The following is a 19,366-nucleotide window of genomic DNA, read 5'->3' as shown; positions in this document are numbered from 1 at the left end:
AGCACTGTATACAGTAATATAACCCCCAGCGCTGTATACAGTAATATAACCCCCCCAGCGCTGTATATAGTAATATAACCCCCAGCGCTGTATACAGTAATATAACCCCCCAGCGCTGTATATAGTAATATAACCCCCAGCGCTGTATACAGTAATATAACCCCCAGCTCTGTATACAGTAATATAACCCCCAGCGCTGTATACAGTAATATAACCCCCCCAGCGCTGTATATAGTAATATAACCCCCAGCGCTGTATACAGTAATATAACCCCCCAGCGCTGTATACAGTAATATAACCCCCCAGCGCTGTATACAGTAATATAACCCCCCCAGCGCTGTATATAGTAATATAACCCCCAGCGCTGTATACAGTAATATAACCCCCAGCACTGTATACAGTAATATAACCCCCCAGCGCTGTATACAGTAATATAACCCCCCAGCGCTGTATACAGTAATATAACCCCCAGCGCTGTATACAGTAATATAACCCCCAGCGCTGTATACAGTAATATAACCCCCCAGCGCTGTATACAGTAATATAACCCCCCAGCGCTGTATACAGTAATATAACCCCCCAGCGCTGTATACAGTAATATAACCCCCCAGCGCTGTATACAGTAATATAACCCCCCAGCGCTGTATACAGTGATATAACCCCCCAGCGCTGTATACAGTGATATAACCCCCAGCGCTGTATACAGTAATATAACCCCCCAGCGCTGTATACAGTAATATAACCCCCCCAGCGCTGTATACAGTAATATAACCCCCAGCGCTGTATACAGTAATATAACCCCCCAGCGCTGTATACAGTAATATAACCCCCCAGCACTGTATACAGTAATATAACCCCCCAGCGCTGTATACAGTAATATAACCCCCAGCCCTGTATACAGTAATATAACCCCCAGCGCTGTATACAGTAATATAACCCCCCAGCGCTGTATACAGTAATATAACCCCCCCAGCGCTGTATACAGTAATATAACCCCCCCAGCGCTGTATACAGTAATATAACCCCCAGCGCTGTATACAGTAATATAACCCCCAGCGCTGTATACAGTAATATAACCCCCAGCGCTGTATACAGTAATATAACCCCCAGCGCTGTATACAGTAATATAACCCCCCAGCGCTGTATACAGTAATATAACCCCCCAGCGCTGTATACAGTAATATAACCCCCAGCGCTGTATACAGTAATATAACCCCCTGCACTGTATACAGTAATATAACCCCCAGCGCTGTATACAGTAATATAACCCCCAGCGCTGTATACAGTAATATAACCCCCAGCGCTGTATACAGTAATATAACCCCCCAGTGCTGTATACAGTAATATAACCCCCAGCGCTGTATACAGTAATATAACCCCCAGCGCTGTATACAGTAATATAACCCCCCAGCACTGTATACAGTAATATAACCCCCCAGCGCTGTATACAGTAATATAACCCCCAGCGCTGTATACAGTAATATAACCCCCAGCACTGTATACAGTAATATAACCCCCAGCACTGTATACAGTAATATAACCCCCCAGCACTGTATACAGTAATATAACCCCCCAGCGCTGTATACAGTAATATAACCCCCAGCGCTGTATACAGTAATATAACCCCCAGCACTGTATACAGTAATATAACCCCCAGCACTGTATACAGTAATATAACCCCCCAGCGCTGTATACAGTAATATAACCCCCAGCGCTGTATACAGTAATATAACCCCCCAGCGCTGTATACAGTAATATAACCCCCAGCCCTGTATACAGTAATATACCCCCCAGCGCTGTATACAGTAATATAACCCCCCAGCGCTGTATACAGTAATATAACCCCCAGCGCTGTATACAGTAATAACCCCCAGCGCTGTATACAGTAATATAACCCCCAGCACTGTATACAGTAATATAACCCCCAGCACTGTATACAGTAATATAACCCCCAGCACTGTATACAGTAATATAACCCCCAGCGCTGTATACAGTAATATAACCCCCCAGCGCTGTATACAGTAATATAACCCCCAGCGCTGTATACAGTATTTATTATATACCCCCTAAGCATTATGAAGGGCCGCCCTGGCACGTTCCTGAACTGGCCCTGCATGATGCATAGTTGAATTGGTGACGTGAAACTGCAACTCTCCCGCTTGCTCCTTTAGTGTTTGCACTCGTCTGTTACATCACTGAATATGGGCCACGGCCCGTCTGTTTAAGCCCCCCGAGCATCGCGATGACTTACACTTACCAGGAGGTGATGTTGGGGGGCAGTTTCAGCGGCCGATGCTTGCACCGACTTCTCACCCCGCAAACCGTGTCGACATGAAAACCGGCCCACCTCTGCCGCGGCTTCTCCTCCGAAGCCCCCTCTTCCTGATTTGTCTCCCAGGGTGGAGGCAAAGCGCTGTTGGCCGCCTCGCTGCACAATGGTTTGTCCAAGTTGCCCTGGGCTCCTGCTGGCTGGCCCCTGGCAGGCGGCTGCGGACCCTGTGGGGTATTCCCCTGTTGGGTATTCTGGTTTATTACCCCGGGGCACTTGGTGTTGGGCTGGGGGCGCCTCGGAGGTCGTCCTTTGCTCTTGGCCTTATTGGAACGGCTGGGTTTGGAGCTCGCCTTGGTCTGGTGAACCCGGTTGTCTCTTGGCACATGCGCGGCTTTTGGTACGTCCTCGTCCGGGGTGACAGTGTCGGCCTGCGCGTCCAGCTCCGGGTCCCCGATTCCCATGGGCCGCGCGAAGGCGTTTGCTGTGTATTTCCTCAGATCCGCTTGGCTGGCGATGGCGGGCGTCCCCGGTGCCAGAGCGGGGTGTAGATCTTTGGACATCCCTTCCGCCTTCCCTGTGAGAGGCACTTGGGGGTCTTTTTGCCCCGGCCCTGTAATGGAGTCGTCCGATGACGTGTCCAGGGGTCTGGCCGTGACGGATCGGGGGGCTTTTGCTGTTTTCTGGGAACCTTTAAACTGAAAGTAATGAGTGGGACTCTCCGGAGGGGTGATCCAGCTGAATTTGGGTTTCTCGACGCTGAAGGTTGGGGGTTCTGGAGCTGAGCTGGAACTCTCCGACGTCTGGTTTTCCTCCCCGCGCATGACTTTCGGGGACGTCGACGTCATTAGAAACTCTTCCATAGACATTGAGAAACTCGACTCTTGTGACGTTTGGCAGGACTTTTCCACCCCTGGGGGCAGATGTTCTTTTTTTGTCTCCCCGGGGTCGGCTCCGGCAGATGACCTTGGGGGGTCTCCTAGAACATTCTGGACATCCCCTCCTGCCCCCTGCTTCTCCGCCATTGACCTGGGTTCGCCTGTGACCCGCCGTACATGCTTGAGGGCATGCGCAGCGCTCGCTGCTGAGGTCCTTTTCCGGCCCGCGTCCGATGGCTCCGTTGTTTTTACGGACTGGGGTTTGCTCGGAGGGGCCACGGCGCGGAACTCGAAATTCTGCATTAGGAAGTTGTTACCCTCTCCGGGGGTACTGGATCCGGCTCGGCTAGGATCTGTCGGGGGAGGTGCAGTCTTGGATGCGGGGGACACGCTCTGCGAAGGGGCAGGCATTCCACCGATTGCCCCTTGAGCTTTGCCGCCCTCAGATTGCCCGCTCGGAGGGGCTTCAGCGGGTCTGGGGCATTCACTGGCGCTTGGATCGGGAGGGATCTGGGAAGCAGGGTAAGATGGCGGCTCTTTGCCGGGACCATGGCTTTTCGTTGGCGGTCTCTCAGGAGGAAGCCCCGGCACGGGTTGCGTTGGTCTCCTTCTGTGGCGGGTGGCCGCACCGGACCTTTCCCCCGGTTCGCTCTCTCCCCCTCGGTCACCCGCCTGTTTAACCCCTTCTGTTTGTGGCGGATCCGTGGTCGGCGGCGGAGGCTGCGCGCTGCTCGCTGGGTCGCTATCGGTCGAGGTTTCGGACGGCCCTCGCGGCCCCTGTGAAGACGTTCCCAGGGCAGGTTCTTGGTGTTCTAGCTCCTCTCTCACGTCCGATTCCTTGTGGACCTTCCATTTGTTGCCCTTGTTTATTGCCCGGGGGTAGGTTCTGTTAGTCTTCCCTCTGGTACCCCCGGGCTGCTCCGGTACCGGCACGTCCCCCGACTCCGCGGCGGGACTGGGCTCTTCACACGCGCTCGCCTCTCCATTTTGGGCGCCTTCTTGCTCCTGGTCCTGAGACGCTCCGTCAGGCTGAACGTTCCCCATCCTCCCAGCACATCATAGGCCGCTCTAGAAAACAGCAGGAACAGCACAGATCACGGGACTGTCGGGTGGTACTAAGGCCGTACACCCTAAAGCACCGTCTGCCCCGCAGGGGTCCCCCAGTTATTTACAGCTTTATTCTGACATCCCCAGGGGCCCCTGCCAGGGCTCGGGGGTTAAATCGGGGCAAAAGTTTCATCTCTAAGGGTATAAAGCTTAGGGTAGGGATGGGCAAATTACAATAACTCTCACAACGCCAAGCCGGCCAAGAGAGGATATTTCCCAGGGGACACAATCTGTGCCACGACCCCCCGCGCTGTCTCTGTGTCTCTGTATCTCCATCTCTCTCACTCACTATGTCGCTATCTCTCTCACGCTCCGTCTCGCTCACTCACTATGTCACTGTGTCTCTCACTCACTATGTCGCTGTGTCTCTCACTCACTATGTCGCTGTATCTCTCACTCACTATGTCGCTGTATCTCTCACTCACTATGTCGCTGTGTCTCTCACTCACTATGTCGCTGTATCTCTCACTCACTATGTCGCTGTATCTCTCACTCACTATGTCACCGTCTCTCTCTGTCTCTCTCATTTTCTCTCTCCGTCTCGCTCACTCACTCACTATGTCACTGTATCTCTCACTCACTATGTCACTGTGTCTCTCACTCACTATGTCACTATGTCACTGTGTCTCTCACTCACTGTGTCACTGTATCTCTCACTCACTATGTCACTGTGTCACTCACTCACTATGTCACTGTGTCACTCACTATGTCACTGTGTCTCTCACTCACTATGTCACTGTATCTCTCACTCACTATGTCACTGTATCTCTCACTCACTATGTCGCTATCTCTCTCACGCTCCGTCTCGCTCACTCACTATGTCACTGTGTCTCTCACTCACTATGTCACTGTGTCACTCACTCACTATGTCGCTGTATCTCTCACTCACTATGTCGCTGTATCTCTCACTCACTATGTCACCGTCTCTCTCTGTCTCTCTCATTTTCTCTCTCCGTCTCGCTCACTCACTCACTATGTCACTGTATCTCTCACTCACTATGTCACTGTGTCGCTGTATCTCTCACTCACTATGTCACTGTATCTCTCACTCACTATGTCACTGTGTCGCTGTATCTCTCACTCACTATGTCACTGTATCTCTCACTCACTATGTCACCTTCTCTCTCATTTTCTCTCTGTCTCTCTCACTCTCTATATCTATCTTTCCCTCTCTCTCAGTCTCTAAATCTCTCTCACTCTCTGTGTCTCTCCTCCGGCTCTCTCCTTCTCTCCAACTGTCAGTTTCCGGAGTCCCTCTCGTTGCTAAGTGATAGGACACGCCCCCGAGCTCCGGGGAAGAGGCGGGGATACCGCTCAACGGGCGGAGCCTATGCAGAGGCGGAGTCTGGGTTGTTAGTCGGGCCGGGGGTCCTTCAGAGCTCCTGGGGGGTATTTTGCTGCAGGGTGCGGCTGGGGGGGGGCACATTGATTGCCCCTAGGCTGGTGAGACTGGTTATTAACCTCCCCTGTACTGGTCACACCACGAGTCTCCCAGTCACACTGGTTATCACCCCTGTGCAGGTTTACTGGTAGCAAATTAACCCCTGTACTACTCTCACTGGTTGCCAGTTAAACCAGTATTTGCCCCCACAGCCCTTGGGGATCCTTCTGGATGCCTGAAGCTGGAAACAAAAGGTTACAGTTTGGGGAACGGCTGAGGGTTATGGGAGTTGCAGTATTCATGGTTTGGGGCCACGTCTCACATATTACTCTTACAGACCCTACAATCTGCCCCGGACTAGGGTGTGAACCTCACAGAGTGACATATCCCCCAAAGCATGACTGCCAACCTGCCCCATTCAGCTTGTCCAGTCTCTCCATGTGTCCCAAACCCCCTTCATTCCTCCCCTATGACCCCTTCCTGCCCTGATACCCCCTCTCTCCTCCCCTGATGCCCCTCTCTCCCCTGATGCCCCTCTCTCCTCACCGGATGCCCCTCTCTCCCCCCGATACCCCTCTCTCCCCCTGATACCCCTCTCTCCTCCCCCGATACCCCTCTCTCCCCCCGATTCCCCTCTCTCCCCCCGATACCCCTCTCTCCCCTGATGCCCCCTCCCTCCTCCCCTGATGCCCCTCTTTTCTAGGAGGTCAGAGTGTTTGCTGGGTATGAGGGGATCGCAGGGTTCTACAGCCCTAAAAGCCCCGATAATGTGCATAGAAACAGCAGGGAACGGCTTTATAAATTACACGGGGTAAATAAACCCCATTATTCTTCTTCTAAATGCCCCACCCAGTTACACAAATACCCCCGCCCCACCTCTAACCATACCCACAAAAACCCAAAAGGGTTCCTCTTTGGTTTATCTGACATATTTTATGGAGCAATAAAAACAAGGGGGGCAATTAAGCCCAAAGACCCCCAAGTCACACCACACAGTGGCTTCTAGCGCACAGCTACTGACCAGGTGGGGCCGAATAAATATATTTACATCATTCCCGGCGCTGCTGGGGCCCAAACCCCTCCCAGAAATAACATTTTTGAGGGAACACTTAATTGTCATGTGATGTAACAGCCAGCAGTGACACGTTGTTTCCATGGAAACTGAAAAAAAGGCTTCTTAAAATTTTCTGGGGTTTTTTGAATGTGGTCGAACCTTCAGCAGAAACGATAGAATTGCTCAGTCTTAATCACACAGGTGGACTCTATTTAAAGTCTATGGGGAACAGACTTCATTAGCATCGCCATAAAGCATCAGCTCAGTGTGGTGTTTGAGCCGGGAAATTCACCCAAAATATCACATGACTGACAGCGACGGCGGCTCCAGCTCCGCAGATAAAGGGTGATGATGAAGTTCAGGGTTTTTTAAGAAGGGCCCCCATTCCGTGTCGCTTGGGGCCCCTAAACACCCTCACCACCGGAAACGCCAAATGTCCAGAATGAAATCTATTCCAATACTCAGATTCCCGGCCCTGGTATCGGGGGGGGGGGGGGGGGGGGGGGCCTGGTCTATAGATACCCAGTACTGGGGCACTCAGTCTATAGACCCCCAGTCTCATTATCCATACAGACCCCCAGTATCATTATCCAGACTCCCAGTCTCATTATCCATACAGACTCCCAGTCTCATTATCCATACAGACCCCCAGTCTCATTATCCATACAGACCCCCAGTCTCATTATCCATACAGACTCCCAGTATCATTATCCATACAGACCCCCAGTCTCATTATCCATACAGACCCCCAGTCTCATTATCCATACAGACCCCCAGTATCATTATCCATACAGACCCCCAGTCTCATTATCCATACAGACCCCCAGTATCATTATCCAGACCCCCAGTATCATTATCCATACAGACTCCCAGTCTCATTATCCATACAGACCCCCAGTCTCATTATCCATACAGACTCCCAGCATCATTATCCAGACTCCCAGTCTCATTATCCATACAGACCCCCAGTCTCATTATCCATACAGACCCCCAGTATCATTATCCAGACTCCCAGTCTCATTATCCATACAGACCCCCAGTATCATTATCCAGACTCCCAGTATCATTATCCATACAGACTCCCAGTCTCATTATCCATACAGACTCCCAGTCTCATTATCCATACAGACCCCCAGTATCATTATCCATACAGACCCCCAGCATCATTATCCATACAGACCCCCAGTATCATTATCCAGACTCCCAGTCTCATTATCCATACAGACCCCCAGTCTCATTATCCATACAGACTCCCAGCATCATTATCCATACAGACCCCCAGTCTCATTATCCATACAGACCCCCAGTCTCATTATCCATACAGACCCCCAGTCTCATTATCCATACAGACCCCCAGTCTCATTATCCATACAGACCCCCAGTATCATTATCCATACAGACTCCCAGTATCATTATCCATACAGACTCCCAGTCTCATTATCCATACAGAACCCCAGTCTCATTATCCATACAGACCTCCAGTATCATTATCCATACAGACCCCCAGTATCATTATCCATACAGACTCCCAGTCTCATTATCCATACAGAACCCCAGTCTCATTATCCATACAGACCTCCAGTATCATTATCCATACAGACCCCCAGTCTCATTATCCATACAGACCCCCAGTCTCATTATCCATACAGACCCCCAGTATCATTATCCATACAGACCCCCAGTCTCATTATCCATACAGACCCCCAGTCTCATTATCCATACAGACCCCCAGCATCATTATCCATACAGACCCCCAGTATCATTATCCATACAGACCCCCAGTCTCATTATCCATACAGACTCCCAGCATCATTATCCATACAGACCCCCAGTCTCATTATCCATACAGACCCCCAGTCTCATTATCCATACAGACCCCCAGTATCATTATCCATACAGACCCCCAGTATCATTATCCATACAGACCCCCAGTATCATTATCCATACAGACTCCCAGTATCATTATCCATACAGACCCCCAGTATCATTATCCATACAGACCCCCAGTATCATTATCCATACAGACTCCCAGTATCATTATCCATACAGACCCCCAGTATCATTATCCATACAGACTCCCAGTCTCATTATCCATACAGACCCCCAGTCTCATTATCCATACAGACTCCCAGTCTCATTATCCATACAGACCCCCAGTATCATTATCCATACAGACCCCCAGTATCATTATCCATACAGACTCCCAGTATCATTATCCATACAGACCCCCAGTATCATTATCCATACAGACCCCCAGTATCATTATCCATACAGACCCCCAGTCTCATTATCCATACAGACTCCCAGTCTCATTATCCATACAGACCCCCAGCATCATTATCCATACAGACCCCCAGTCTCATTATCAATACAGAACCCCAGTCTCATTATCCATACAGACCCCCAGTCTCATTATCCATACAGACCCCCAGTCTCATTATCCATACAGACTCACAGTCTCATTATCCATACAGACATCCAGTCTCATTATCCATACAGACCCCCAGTATCATTATCCATACAGACCCCCAGTCTCATTATCCATACGGACCCCCAGTCTCATTATCCATACAGACCCCCAGTCTCATTATCCATACAGACTCCCAGTCTCATCATCCATACAGACCCCCAGTATCATTATCCATACAGACCCCCAGTATCATTATCCATACAGACTCCCAGTATCATTATCCATACAGACCCCCAGTCTCATTATCCATACAGACCCCCAGTCTCATTATCCATACAAACCCCCAGTATCATTATCCATACAGACCCCCAGTATCATTATCCATACAGACTCCCAGTATCATTATCCATACAGACCCCCAGTCTCATTATCCATACAGACCCCCAGTCTCATTATCCATACAGACCCCCAGTATCATTATCCATACAGACCCCCAGTCTCATTATCCATACAGACCCCCAGTATCATTATCCAGACCCCCAGTATCATTATCCATACAGACTCCCAGTATCATTATCCATACAGACTCCCAGTATCATTATCCATACAGACCCCCAGTCTCATTATCCATACAGACCCCCAGTCTCATTATCCATACAGACCCCCAGTATCATTATCCATACAGACCCCCAGTCTCATTATCCATACAGACCCCCAGTATCATTATCCATACAGACTCCCAGTATCATTATCCATACAGACCCCCAGTCTCATTATCCATACAGACCCCCAGTCTCATTATCCATACAGACCCCCAGTCTCATTATCCATACAGACTCCCAGTATCATTATCCATACAGACCCCCAGCCTCATTATCCATACAGACCCCCAGTCTCATTATCCATACAGACTCCCAGTATCATTATCCATACAGACCCCCAGTCTCATTATCCATACAGACCCCCAGTATCATTATCCATACAGACCCCCAGTATCATTATCCATACAGACTCCCAGTATCATTATCCATACAGACCCCCAGTCTCATTATCCATACAGACCCCCAGTCTCATTATCCATACAGACCCCCAGTATCATTATCCATACAGACTCCCAGTATCATTATCCATACAGACCCCCAGTCTCATTATCCATACAGACTCCCAGTCTCATTATCCATACAGACCCCCAGTCTCATTATCCATACAGACCCCCAGTCTCATTATCCATACAGACCCCCAGTATCATTATCCAGACTCCCAGTCTCATTATCCATACAGACTCCCAGTCTCATTATCCATACAGACCCCCAGTATCATTATCCATACAGACCCCCAGTCTCATTATCCATACAGACCCCCAGTCTCATTATCCATACAGACCCCCAGTATCATTATCCATACAGACCCCCAGTCTCATTATCCATACAGAACCCCAGTCTCATTATCCATACAGACCTCCAGTATCATTATCCATACAGACCCCCAGTCTCATTATCCATACAGACCCCCAGTCTCATTATCCATACAGACCTCCAGTATCATTATCCATACAGACCCCCAGTCTCATTATCCATACAGACCCCCAGTATCATTATCCATACAGACTCCCAGTATCATTATCCAGACCCCCAGTCTCATTATCCATACAGACCCCCAGTCTCATTATCCATACAGACCCCCAGTATCATTATCCATACAGACTCCCAGTATCATTATCCATACAGACTCCCAGTATCATTATCCATACAGACCCCCAGTCTCATTATCCATACAGACCCCCAGTCTCATTATCCATACAGACCCCCAGTCTCATTATCCATACAGACTCCCAGTATCATTATCCATACAGACTCCCAGTATCATTATCCATACAGACCCCCAGTATCATTATCCATACAGACTCCCAGTATCATTATCCATACAGACCCCCAGTATCATTATCCATACAGACCCCCAGTATCATTATCCATACAGACCCCCAGTATCATTATCCATACAGACTCCCAGTATCATTATCCATACAGACCCCCAGTCTCATTATCCATACAGACCCCCAGTCTCATTATCCATACAGACTCCCAGTATCATTATCCATACAGACTCCCAGTATCATTATCCATACAGACTCCCAGCCTCATTATCCATACAGACTCCCAGTATCATTATCCATACAGACCCCCAGTCTCATTATCCATACAGACCCCCAGTATCATTATCCATACAGACCCCCAGTCTCATTATCCATACAGACTCCCAGTCTCATTATCCATACAGACCCCCAGTCTCATTATCCATACAGACCCCCAGTATCATTATCCATACAGACCCCCAGTCTCATTATCCATACAGACTCCCAGTATCATTATCCATACAGACCCCCAGTCTCATTATCCATACAGACCCCCAGTCTCATTATCCATACAGACCCCCAGCATCATTATCCATACAGACCCCCAGTATCATTATCCATACAGACCCCCAGTCTCATTATCCATACAGACTCCCAGCATCATTATCCATACAGACTCCCAGTCTCATTATCCATACAGACTCCCAGTCTCATTATCCATACAGACCCCCAGTATCATTATCCAGACCCCCAGTATCATTATCCATACAGACTCCCAGCCTCATTATCCATACAGACTCTCAGCCTCATTATCCATACAGACTCCCAGTATCATTATCCATACAGACCCCCAGTCTCATTATCCATACAGACCCCCAGTATCATTATCCATACAGACCCCCAGTATCATTATCCATACAGACTCCCAGTATCATTATCCATACAGACCCCCAGTCTCATTATCCATACAGACCCCCAGTCTCATTATCCATACAGACCCCCAGTATCATTATCCATACAGACTCCCAGTATCATTATCCATACAGACCCCCAGTCTCATTATCCATACAGACTCCCAGTCTCATTATCCATACAGACCCCCAGTCTCATTATCCATACAGACCCCCAGTCTCATTATCCATACAGACCCCCAGTATCATTATCCAGACTCCCAGTCTCATTATCCATACAGACTCCCAGTCTCATTATCCATACAGACCCCCAGTCTCATTATCCATACAGACCCCCAGTCTCATTATCCATACAGACCCCCAGTCTCATTATCCATACAGACCCCCAGTATCATTATCCATACAGACCCCCAGTCTCATTATCCATACAGACCCCCAGTCTCATTATCCATACAGACCTCCAGTATCATTATCCATACAGACCTCCAGTATCATTATCCATACAGACCCCCAGTCTCATTATCCATACAGACCCCCAGTATCATTATCCATACAGACTCCCAGTATCATTATCCAGACCCCCAGTCTCATTATCCATACAGACCCCCAGTCTCATTATCCATACAGACCCCCAGTATCATTATCCATACAGACTCCCAGTATCATTATCCATACAGACTCCCAGTATCATTATCCATACAGACCCCCAGTCTCATTATCCATACAGACCCCCAGTATCATTATCCATACAGACCCCCAGTATCATTATCCATACAGACCCCCAGTATCATTATCCATACAGACTCCCAGTATCATTATCCATACAGACCCCCAGTATCATTATCCATACAGACCCCCAGTATCATTATCCATACAGACCCCCAGTATCATTATCCATACAGACCCCCAGTATCATTATCCATACAGACTCCCAGTATCATTATCCATACAGACCCCCAGTATCATTATCCATACAGACCCCCAGTCTCATTATCCATACAGACCCCCAGTCTCATTATCCATACAGACCCCCAGTCTCATTATCCATACAGACCCCCAGTCTCATTATCCATACAGACTCCCAGTATCATTATCCATACAGACTCCCAGTATCATTATCCATACAGACTCCCAGCCTCATTATCCATACAGACTCCCAGTATCATTATCCATACAGACCCCCAGTCTCATTATCCATACAGACCCCCAGTATCATTATCCATACAGACCCCCAGTCTCATTATCCATACAGACTCCCAGTCTCATTATCCATACAGACCCCCAGTCTCATTATCCATACAGACCCCCAGTATCATTATCCATACAGACCCCCAGTCTCATTATCCATACAGACTCCCAGCCTCATTATCCATACAGACCCCCAGTATCATTATCCATACAGACCCCCAGCCTCAGTCTGCCTATGGGGCCCCAGCACGGTCGCGCCTCCCCCCTGGCAGGCAGCCTGGTGCCCGGCACCCCCGGGGTTAAGTCTTATTACCCTGGTCCTGGTAGAAAGTAAATACCCAGCGGGGCAGGTGCGTCTCCGGAGCCGGCGCTAGGACCGTGCGGGCCCCTGCCCTGCCTATCTGCCCTCCCCAGCCCCCCTCCCGCTTCGCCCCCCCGGTCCCCCAGACTCACCCCCCCCCCATTCCCAGCGCGGGGAGCCCCAAGGACCCCCGAACAGCCCCCGCCGAACCCCCCGGTGCCGCTAGGCCGGGCCCTCCGCGCAGAGACAGCCCCGGAGCCCGGGGGGAGGGGAGGGGGAGGGGCAGGGATGGGGGGGCTCTGTCGTTACCTGAAAAAAAATGGCTTCTGTTCCGAGAGCCTCACCGTGATCCCCGCCAGCAGCGGCACCGGCATGACGGGGCCCAGGGGCCCGGAGAGGGGCTGAGCAGCTTCAGCACCAGCCGCGGGGACAGCGCCCATCAGCATGGACAGAGAGTGAGTGCTGCCGGGGCACGGCACCCACAGGGTTAACAGCAGCCCCGGACCCCACACACCTGCCCCTGCCCCATTGCATTTACCCCCCCCCACCCCGATAAAGCCCCCCTGGGTCCTCAGTGCCCAGGCAGCCCGTTAACCCTCGGAGTGCCAGTGCCCTGGGCAGGGTATTTGCTTTGTACCCCCCCCCATCTCTGCCACTGCCTGGGGTATTGCAGCGCGGGGGGGGGTCCGGTGTTTTATTCCGTGTTTATTTCACAGCCCGCGGAGGGGGGATGGAAGGGGCAGATATTTGTGAATGAACCCCATTTGCATCTGCATTCATTCATAAAAACAGGGCTGTGCTGCTTCTCCATGAGCTGCTGCCCTCCCCACCCTCCTCCTCCTCACTGCCTCCCTATGCAGATGTTAATGCCCGTCTCAGCGGGGCAAGTACTGGCCCAGGCAGGCCTCACAGCGGCCCCTGCCCCCGCCCGGCCCCTGCTGCCCCCATGCATGTGTTTAGGGGGCTGTCACACTGTCACCTGTTCTTTATTAACGGGGAGGACAAAGAGCCTGTGGTCATGTGACCAGCCATTCACAAAAAGCCTCTTCATTCACAGATACCTCCTGCCTCCCCACAAGGGGGGCAGCCGGCAATTTCCTGGGGCTGCGCCTGGGACCCCAAAACCAAAATCTGCCATTTATTTAATAGTTAACCATGTCGTCACTGGGGGGGAGGGCGGTGGGGGGCAATTGGGGTACATGCCCTGGGCTTATACCCTATGCGTTATGTCGTGGGTTATTCGGTATTAACTGCCCATGTGTACCGAAAAACGCGGCGATGGGTCCTTTATCTGGCGCCTGCGCCTAAAGCCGTGTTGAGCCAGACCACAATACCCCTCCAGACCGATAAAAGCCCTGAACTGGGAGGCGAATCGCCATCTCGCTGCTGGTCACCCGGGCGCTTCAAATGATTTGCCCCAAATCTGTTTTCGTTGAATTTTCTTACCAATTTATGAATATTTGAGGAATTTTTTTTTTTTTTTAAAGATATTTGTCAAATTTCAATCTCCAGATTCTAAATTATATTAAAAAAAATATTCAAATTCATTAAAATAAAATTCCCCCAAAAATGTAAATGAGTATTATATATTATTAATACACCATTTAAGATTGCCGGGGTTTATTGAAATATCCTGTTATATATTTTTATTTCTTTATTATTTATATTTTTTGTATTTTTTTCTCTTCATTCGGTTTCCTGAAATGTATTTTATTTCTACCATGGCAAGCGTGTGGAGTTGAAGGGGTTAATACTGGTTACCCGGGTGACCACAGTCTCCTTTATTTAATTTGTATTTTTTTATGAACATTATATTTAGTAAAATCATTTTAATTTCTTTTTCTCCTCATTTTTTTTGTAAAACTATTAAAAATGAAAGCCGTGAAATCCGATTGGTTTACGCGGTAAAACTGTAAATTGACGAGTCATTACAGCGATGATGGTTGTCATGGTAACAAAGCTTGGCGTAAATATAATATGGTATATGGTTATTATTATTATTGTTTGTTGATTTATATGGCGCCATCATATTCCCCAGCGCTGTACAAAATACAGGAATGTATCATTTTAACAAATATTTGTTGTGATGTAACAGTAATTATAGGAAAATTATGGAATTTATTGGGAAAATTCAGAGTTTTTGGGTAAAATCAGGGATATTCTCTTTGGAGAAGGGTTTAAGGGAAAGCAAACTAACCAGCCAATAGGAGCCGGGATCTATGCGCTGCTCTTCTGCTATTGGCCACTTTTACTTCCCATGCCGGCTGTTAAATGTAATTGGCTGTTATTGTTACTGTTTATAACAGAACCTGCCAGCAGATCGGCCCCCATCCGGCCCCCCTCTAGTCTGACCTTAATCCGTCGTTGGTCTCGTTTTAGATTCAGGAGCCGTATGTCTGTCCCGCGCATGTTTAATCCCCTCACTGTATTACCCTCTACCACCTCTGCTGGGAGGCTGCTCCACTTATCCACTACCCTCTCAGTAAAGTAAAAAGTAAATGTCTGACCAGTCCTGATACCGCAGTCACATCCCCTACATTACATACAGACCCGCCGCTGTCTGACCAGTCCTGTCTTTTGCTGTTTCAGTTATATCGTGAGGGTCCGAGCAGTGGTGATGTCCAGAGATGACTCTAGTGGGGGCTGGGTGCCGATGGGAGGAGGGGGTCTCAGCCACGTAATGATATGCAAAGTGCGGCGGCCAGACGCGGCCCACCAGCGAGATTACCTTATCCGAGGGGAGCGGCTCCGAGATCAGACGGTAAGTACCGTATATACCCGTTGGTGCCCAGATTTGCCCCCCGTGGCATTAGGTGGCCATGTATAGAATCCACGTGGTCCCGGTACCACTTCACCACCGCTAAGACAACGTTAGTGCTGCCGCTAATGAATGAATATTCATGGATATTAACGCCGGTATTTAGGCCAGTAAATTGTCACGATTGGCCGGTTCTGTTGGGATCAGTTTATAAACCGGTCCTGATTTTATAGACTGAACCCCAGAGATCAGAGCAACGGGTCAAATCCCACGTGTCTCATCCCCTGTGTCTCATTCCCCCGTCTCATTCCCTGCGTTTCATCCCACATGTCTCATTCCCCCGTCTCATTCCCCGCGTCTCATTCCCCCGTCTCATCCCACATGTCTCATTCCCCGCGTCTCATTCCCCATGTCTCATTCCCTGCGTCTCATCCCACATGTCTCATTCCCCCCGTCTCATTCCCTCCCGTCTCATCCCACATGTCTCATTCCTCCCCGTCTCATTCCCCGTATCTCATTCCCCGTGTCTCCTTTTCCGTGGCTCATTCCCGTGTCTCATTCCCCGTATCTCATTCCCCGTGTCTCCTTTCCCGTGGCTCATTCCCTTGTCTCACGCAGACCATCCTGGAGTGCGTCCTGAAGAAGGGTCTGGTGTATAACAAGGCCAACCCCATATTCCATCATTGGAAGGTGGAGGAGAAGAAGTTCGGACTGACGTTCCAGAGCCCGGCGGATGCCGTGACGTTTGAGAGGAGCGTGCAGGCGGCCGTGGAGGAGCTGGCAGAAGGTTTGAGAACGTGGTTGGGCCCGGGGTGGGATCGGATATCGGGGAGATGTTCTAAATCTTCCCGTCCATTCTTTTCGTGGCCCGGTAACGGCTCCTGATGGACGCCTCGAATGAGACCCGGCCAGAAACGCCATCCGTGAGGTGGAACCTCCCCTTACAAAGTTTTTGGGACATGAAATAACTGCAATACTGCACTTTTACTGCACATTTACTGCACTTTTACTGCACATTTACTGCACTTTTACTGCACTTTTACTGCACATTTACTGCACTTTTACTGCACATTTACTGCATTTGTGCTTCACTGCACGGCAGTTTTACTGCAGTTATTTTTGTAAGGAAGAACAAATGCAATAAAGCTGCAGTACTTTGAAGTATAACTGTAGGTTTGCAATATAAAAAAAACCGCAGTAATTTTTCGTAAGGGTCCGCTGGTCGCCTCCATCAGGCCGTTTCCAGGAGTAGCCACGGATGGGTCCGGCCGGTGGCCCCTAACCGGTCTTGTCTCCTTTTACAGGTTCTCTCTCCCGCTCATCGTCCTCTTCTTCCTCGTCCGCCTCCCCCGAAGAAGCAGATGTTTTGGAAGACGCCATCCCGGTAAGCATGTGGCATGCGCGGCGGTCCTCACGCCCCTCAGCGTGCTGCCGTTACTATGTTTTTGTTGGAATGCGTAGAAAACGTGGCCCCCCCGCCCGTCTAACCCCCCCCCTCCGGTGTCTCTCAGCTGCCCACAGACAGCGAGTCGTCTTCTAACAGCCGGAAGGAGATGTTACCCAAACACATCACCATCGTCACCAGCGAGTCCTCGTCCAGCTGCTACATGCGCTCTCCGGCGTCCGAGGAGTTCGGCTTCGGCCCCTCGGGCAGCCCCACGACGCAGGTACGCAGGCCTCGTGCCCACGGGGCAGATTTGATGGCCGGGTTGGGTGAGGTTTCTCCCGTTACTTTGTTTCTTCTCCAGTAAACGGTTACGGTTGTTTTGTTTTTTCCTCCCCAGTCGCAGCCTCTCCAGCGCCTGTCCTTCCATGATGAAGAGGAGCTGGAGAGCATCAACCCCTGCAAGGACCTTTGGGTGTCCAAGGGCTACGAGGACTACCGGCGCGCCGCCCTGCAGGGGTCCGAGCAGCCCAAGTCCGACCTGCGTGTCCACTTCCAAAAAGCCAGCGGGAGCAAAGCGAAGGAGCGCCACTTCCCAGGAGCCACGGCGGCCTCAGAAAGCGAGGGGCCCCTGAAGGACCCCAGGGGCTCTCCTTCCTGCAGGATCCACGGCACTCCCTCCCCCAAGTCTAAGGAACACGCTCACTCGGCCGCCGAGGAGGACATGGCCACGGCCCGGTGCGTGTACTGCCGGGGGGTATTTAGCAGCGAGGAGAACGGCCGAGGGCAGTGCCAAGATGCCCCCGACCCCATGGGGCGCTGCGTCTACCAGCTTTCCTGTATGTGGTGCGCCGAGAGCCTGCTGTACCACTGCATGTCGGACTCGGAGGGCGACTATTCGGACCCGTGCTCCTGCGACCCGGGGCATCCCCACTTCTGCGTCCGCTGGGCCGCCCTGGTCGCGCTGTCCCTCGTGGTCCCCTGCATGTGCTGTTACCTCCCGCTGCGGGGGTGCCACTGGTGCGGCGAACACTGCGGCTGCTGCGGGGGCAAACACAAAGCGGTGCGGTGAGAGGAGGAGCGCGGGGGGGGATTGTGAGACGATTGCCCCGTGGCCTCCCCGGTTCCACCGCCCAGTGGGGATGTTTTTTGGTTAAAAAAAAATGTTTTTGGGGGAGGAAGCAGCTGCAGAGACCTACCAAAAAAAATAGCGTGTGTGGGGGGGTTCAAAAGCGGGCAACAGACCCCATACTGCCGGGGGGGGGGCATCAGAGCTTCAGCCCCACCTGAGGCCAAACAAAGCTAATTGCAGTGATAATCGCCCTGTACCGGGGTATTTAAAGCGGCTCGAGTGGCCCCACCAGAAAATAGTAAATACATTTAAAAAAAAAACCCCAAGAACTCGAAGTTTGAGCAGTTTTGGCTTTTATTCCCCCCCCCCTTTATTGTGGCCCCCGGAGTAATATCAGAAACGGTAATCAGGGGTAGAATTATTTTTGCACAACGTGAGGCTACGGCGCGGGGGGGGGCATCATCAGCGCCTTTAAATAATGCTTTATTTATTATGTGCTGTCCCTTTAAATACCCGTCAGGATCTCCTTGGAGGAGGCTGGAAATATCATTTTTTACACTTTGGCCTGAGGTCGAAATGCACTATTACCCTGTAAACTGGGACGGGACGCGGGGGTTATCACCGTCTAGACCTGGAAGCCCCCCGGCTACGGCACAGGTGGGTTCCGCTTATTGATACATCTGTGCACAAGCAGGGGTCGCCCCCTCTGTTATTGAGTATTTATTGCCCGGAGACCCCCCGGCCGCGCCAGTCACTACCGGACGTTCTGTTAATTTATTAAATTGGATTTTAATTTATATC

At 50.5% G+C, this 19,366-nt stretch overlaps 1 protein-coding gene across 1 annotated transcript; it reads left to right on the top strand.

Moving 5' to 3' along the window:
* The first annotated feature begins 13,669 nt into the window (after positions 1 to 13,669).
* SPRED3 (sprouty related EVH1 domain containing 3) lies at positions 13,670 to 18,866 on the top strand. Its single transcript, XM_053473374.1, has 6 exons — positions 13,670 to 13,806; positions 15,941 to 16,112; positions 16,728 to 16,896; positions 17,414 to 17,493; positions 17,621 to 17,776; positions 17,894 to 18,866. Exons 1-6 carry the CDS (start codon positions 13,796 to 13,798, stop codon positions 18,563 to 18,565), a joined length of 1,260 nt encoding a protein of 419 aa, XP_053329349.1. The 5' UTR covers positions 13,670 to 13,795; the 3' UTR covers positions 18,566 to 18,866.
* Positions 18,867 to 19,366: the final 500 nt, after the last annotated feature.

Source organism: Spea bombifrons, chromosome 8 (assembly GCF_027358695.1).
Source record: "Spea bombifrons isolate aSpeBom1 chromosome 8, aSpeBom1.2.pri, whole genome shotgun sequence".
Classification (NCBI taxonomy): Eukaryota; Metazoa; Chordata; class Amphibia; order Anura; family Pelobatidae; genus Spea; species Spea bombifrons.
This window is presented reverse-complemented; position numbering and strand designations above follow the sequence as displayed.

Excerpts from the sequence above, each read along its gene's own strand:
- SPRED3 (XM_053473374.1), top strand. Across the intron at positions 16,113-16,727 it reads AGCGGCTCCGAGATCAGACG|ACCATCCTGGAGTGCGTCCT; the intron begins GTAAGTACCGTA and ends TGTCTCACGCAG. Across the intron at positions 16,897-17,413 it reads CGTGGAGGAGCTGGCAGAAG|GTTCTCTCTCCCGCTCATCG; the intron begins GTTTGAGAACGT and ends CTCCTTTTACAG.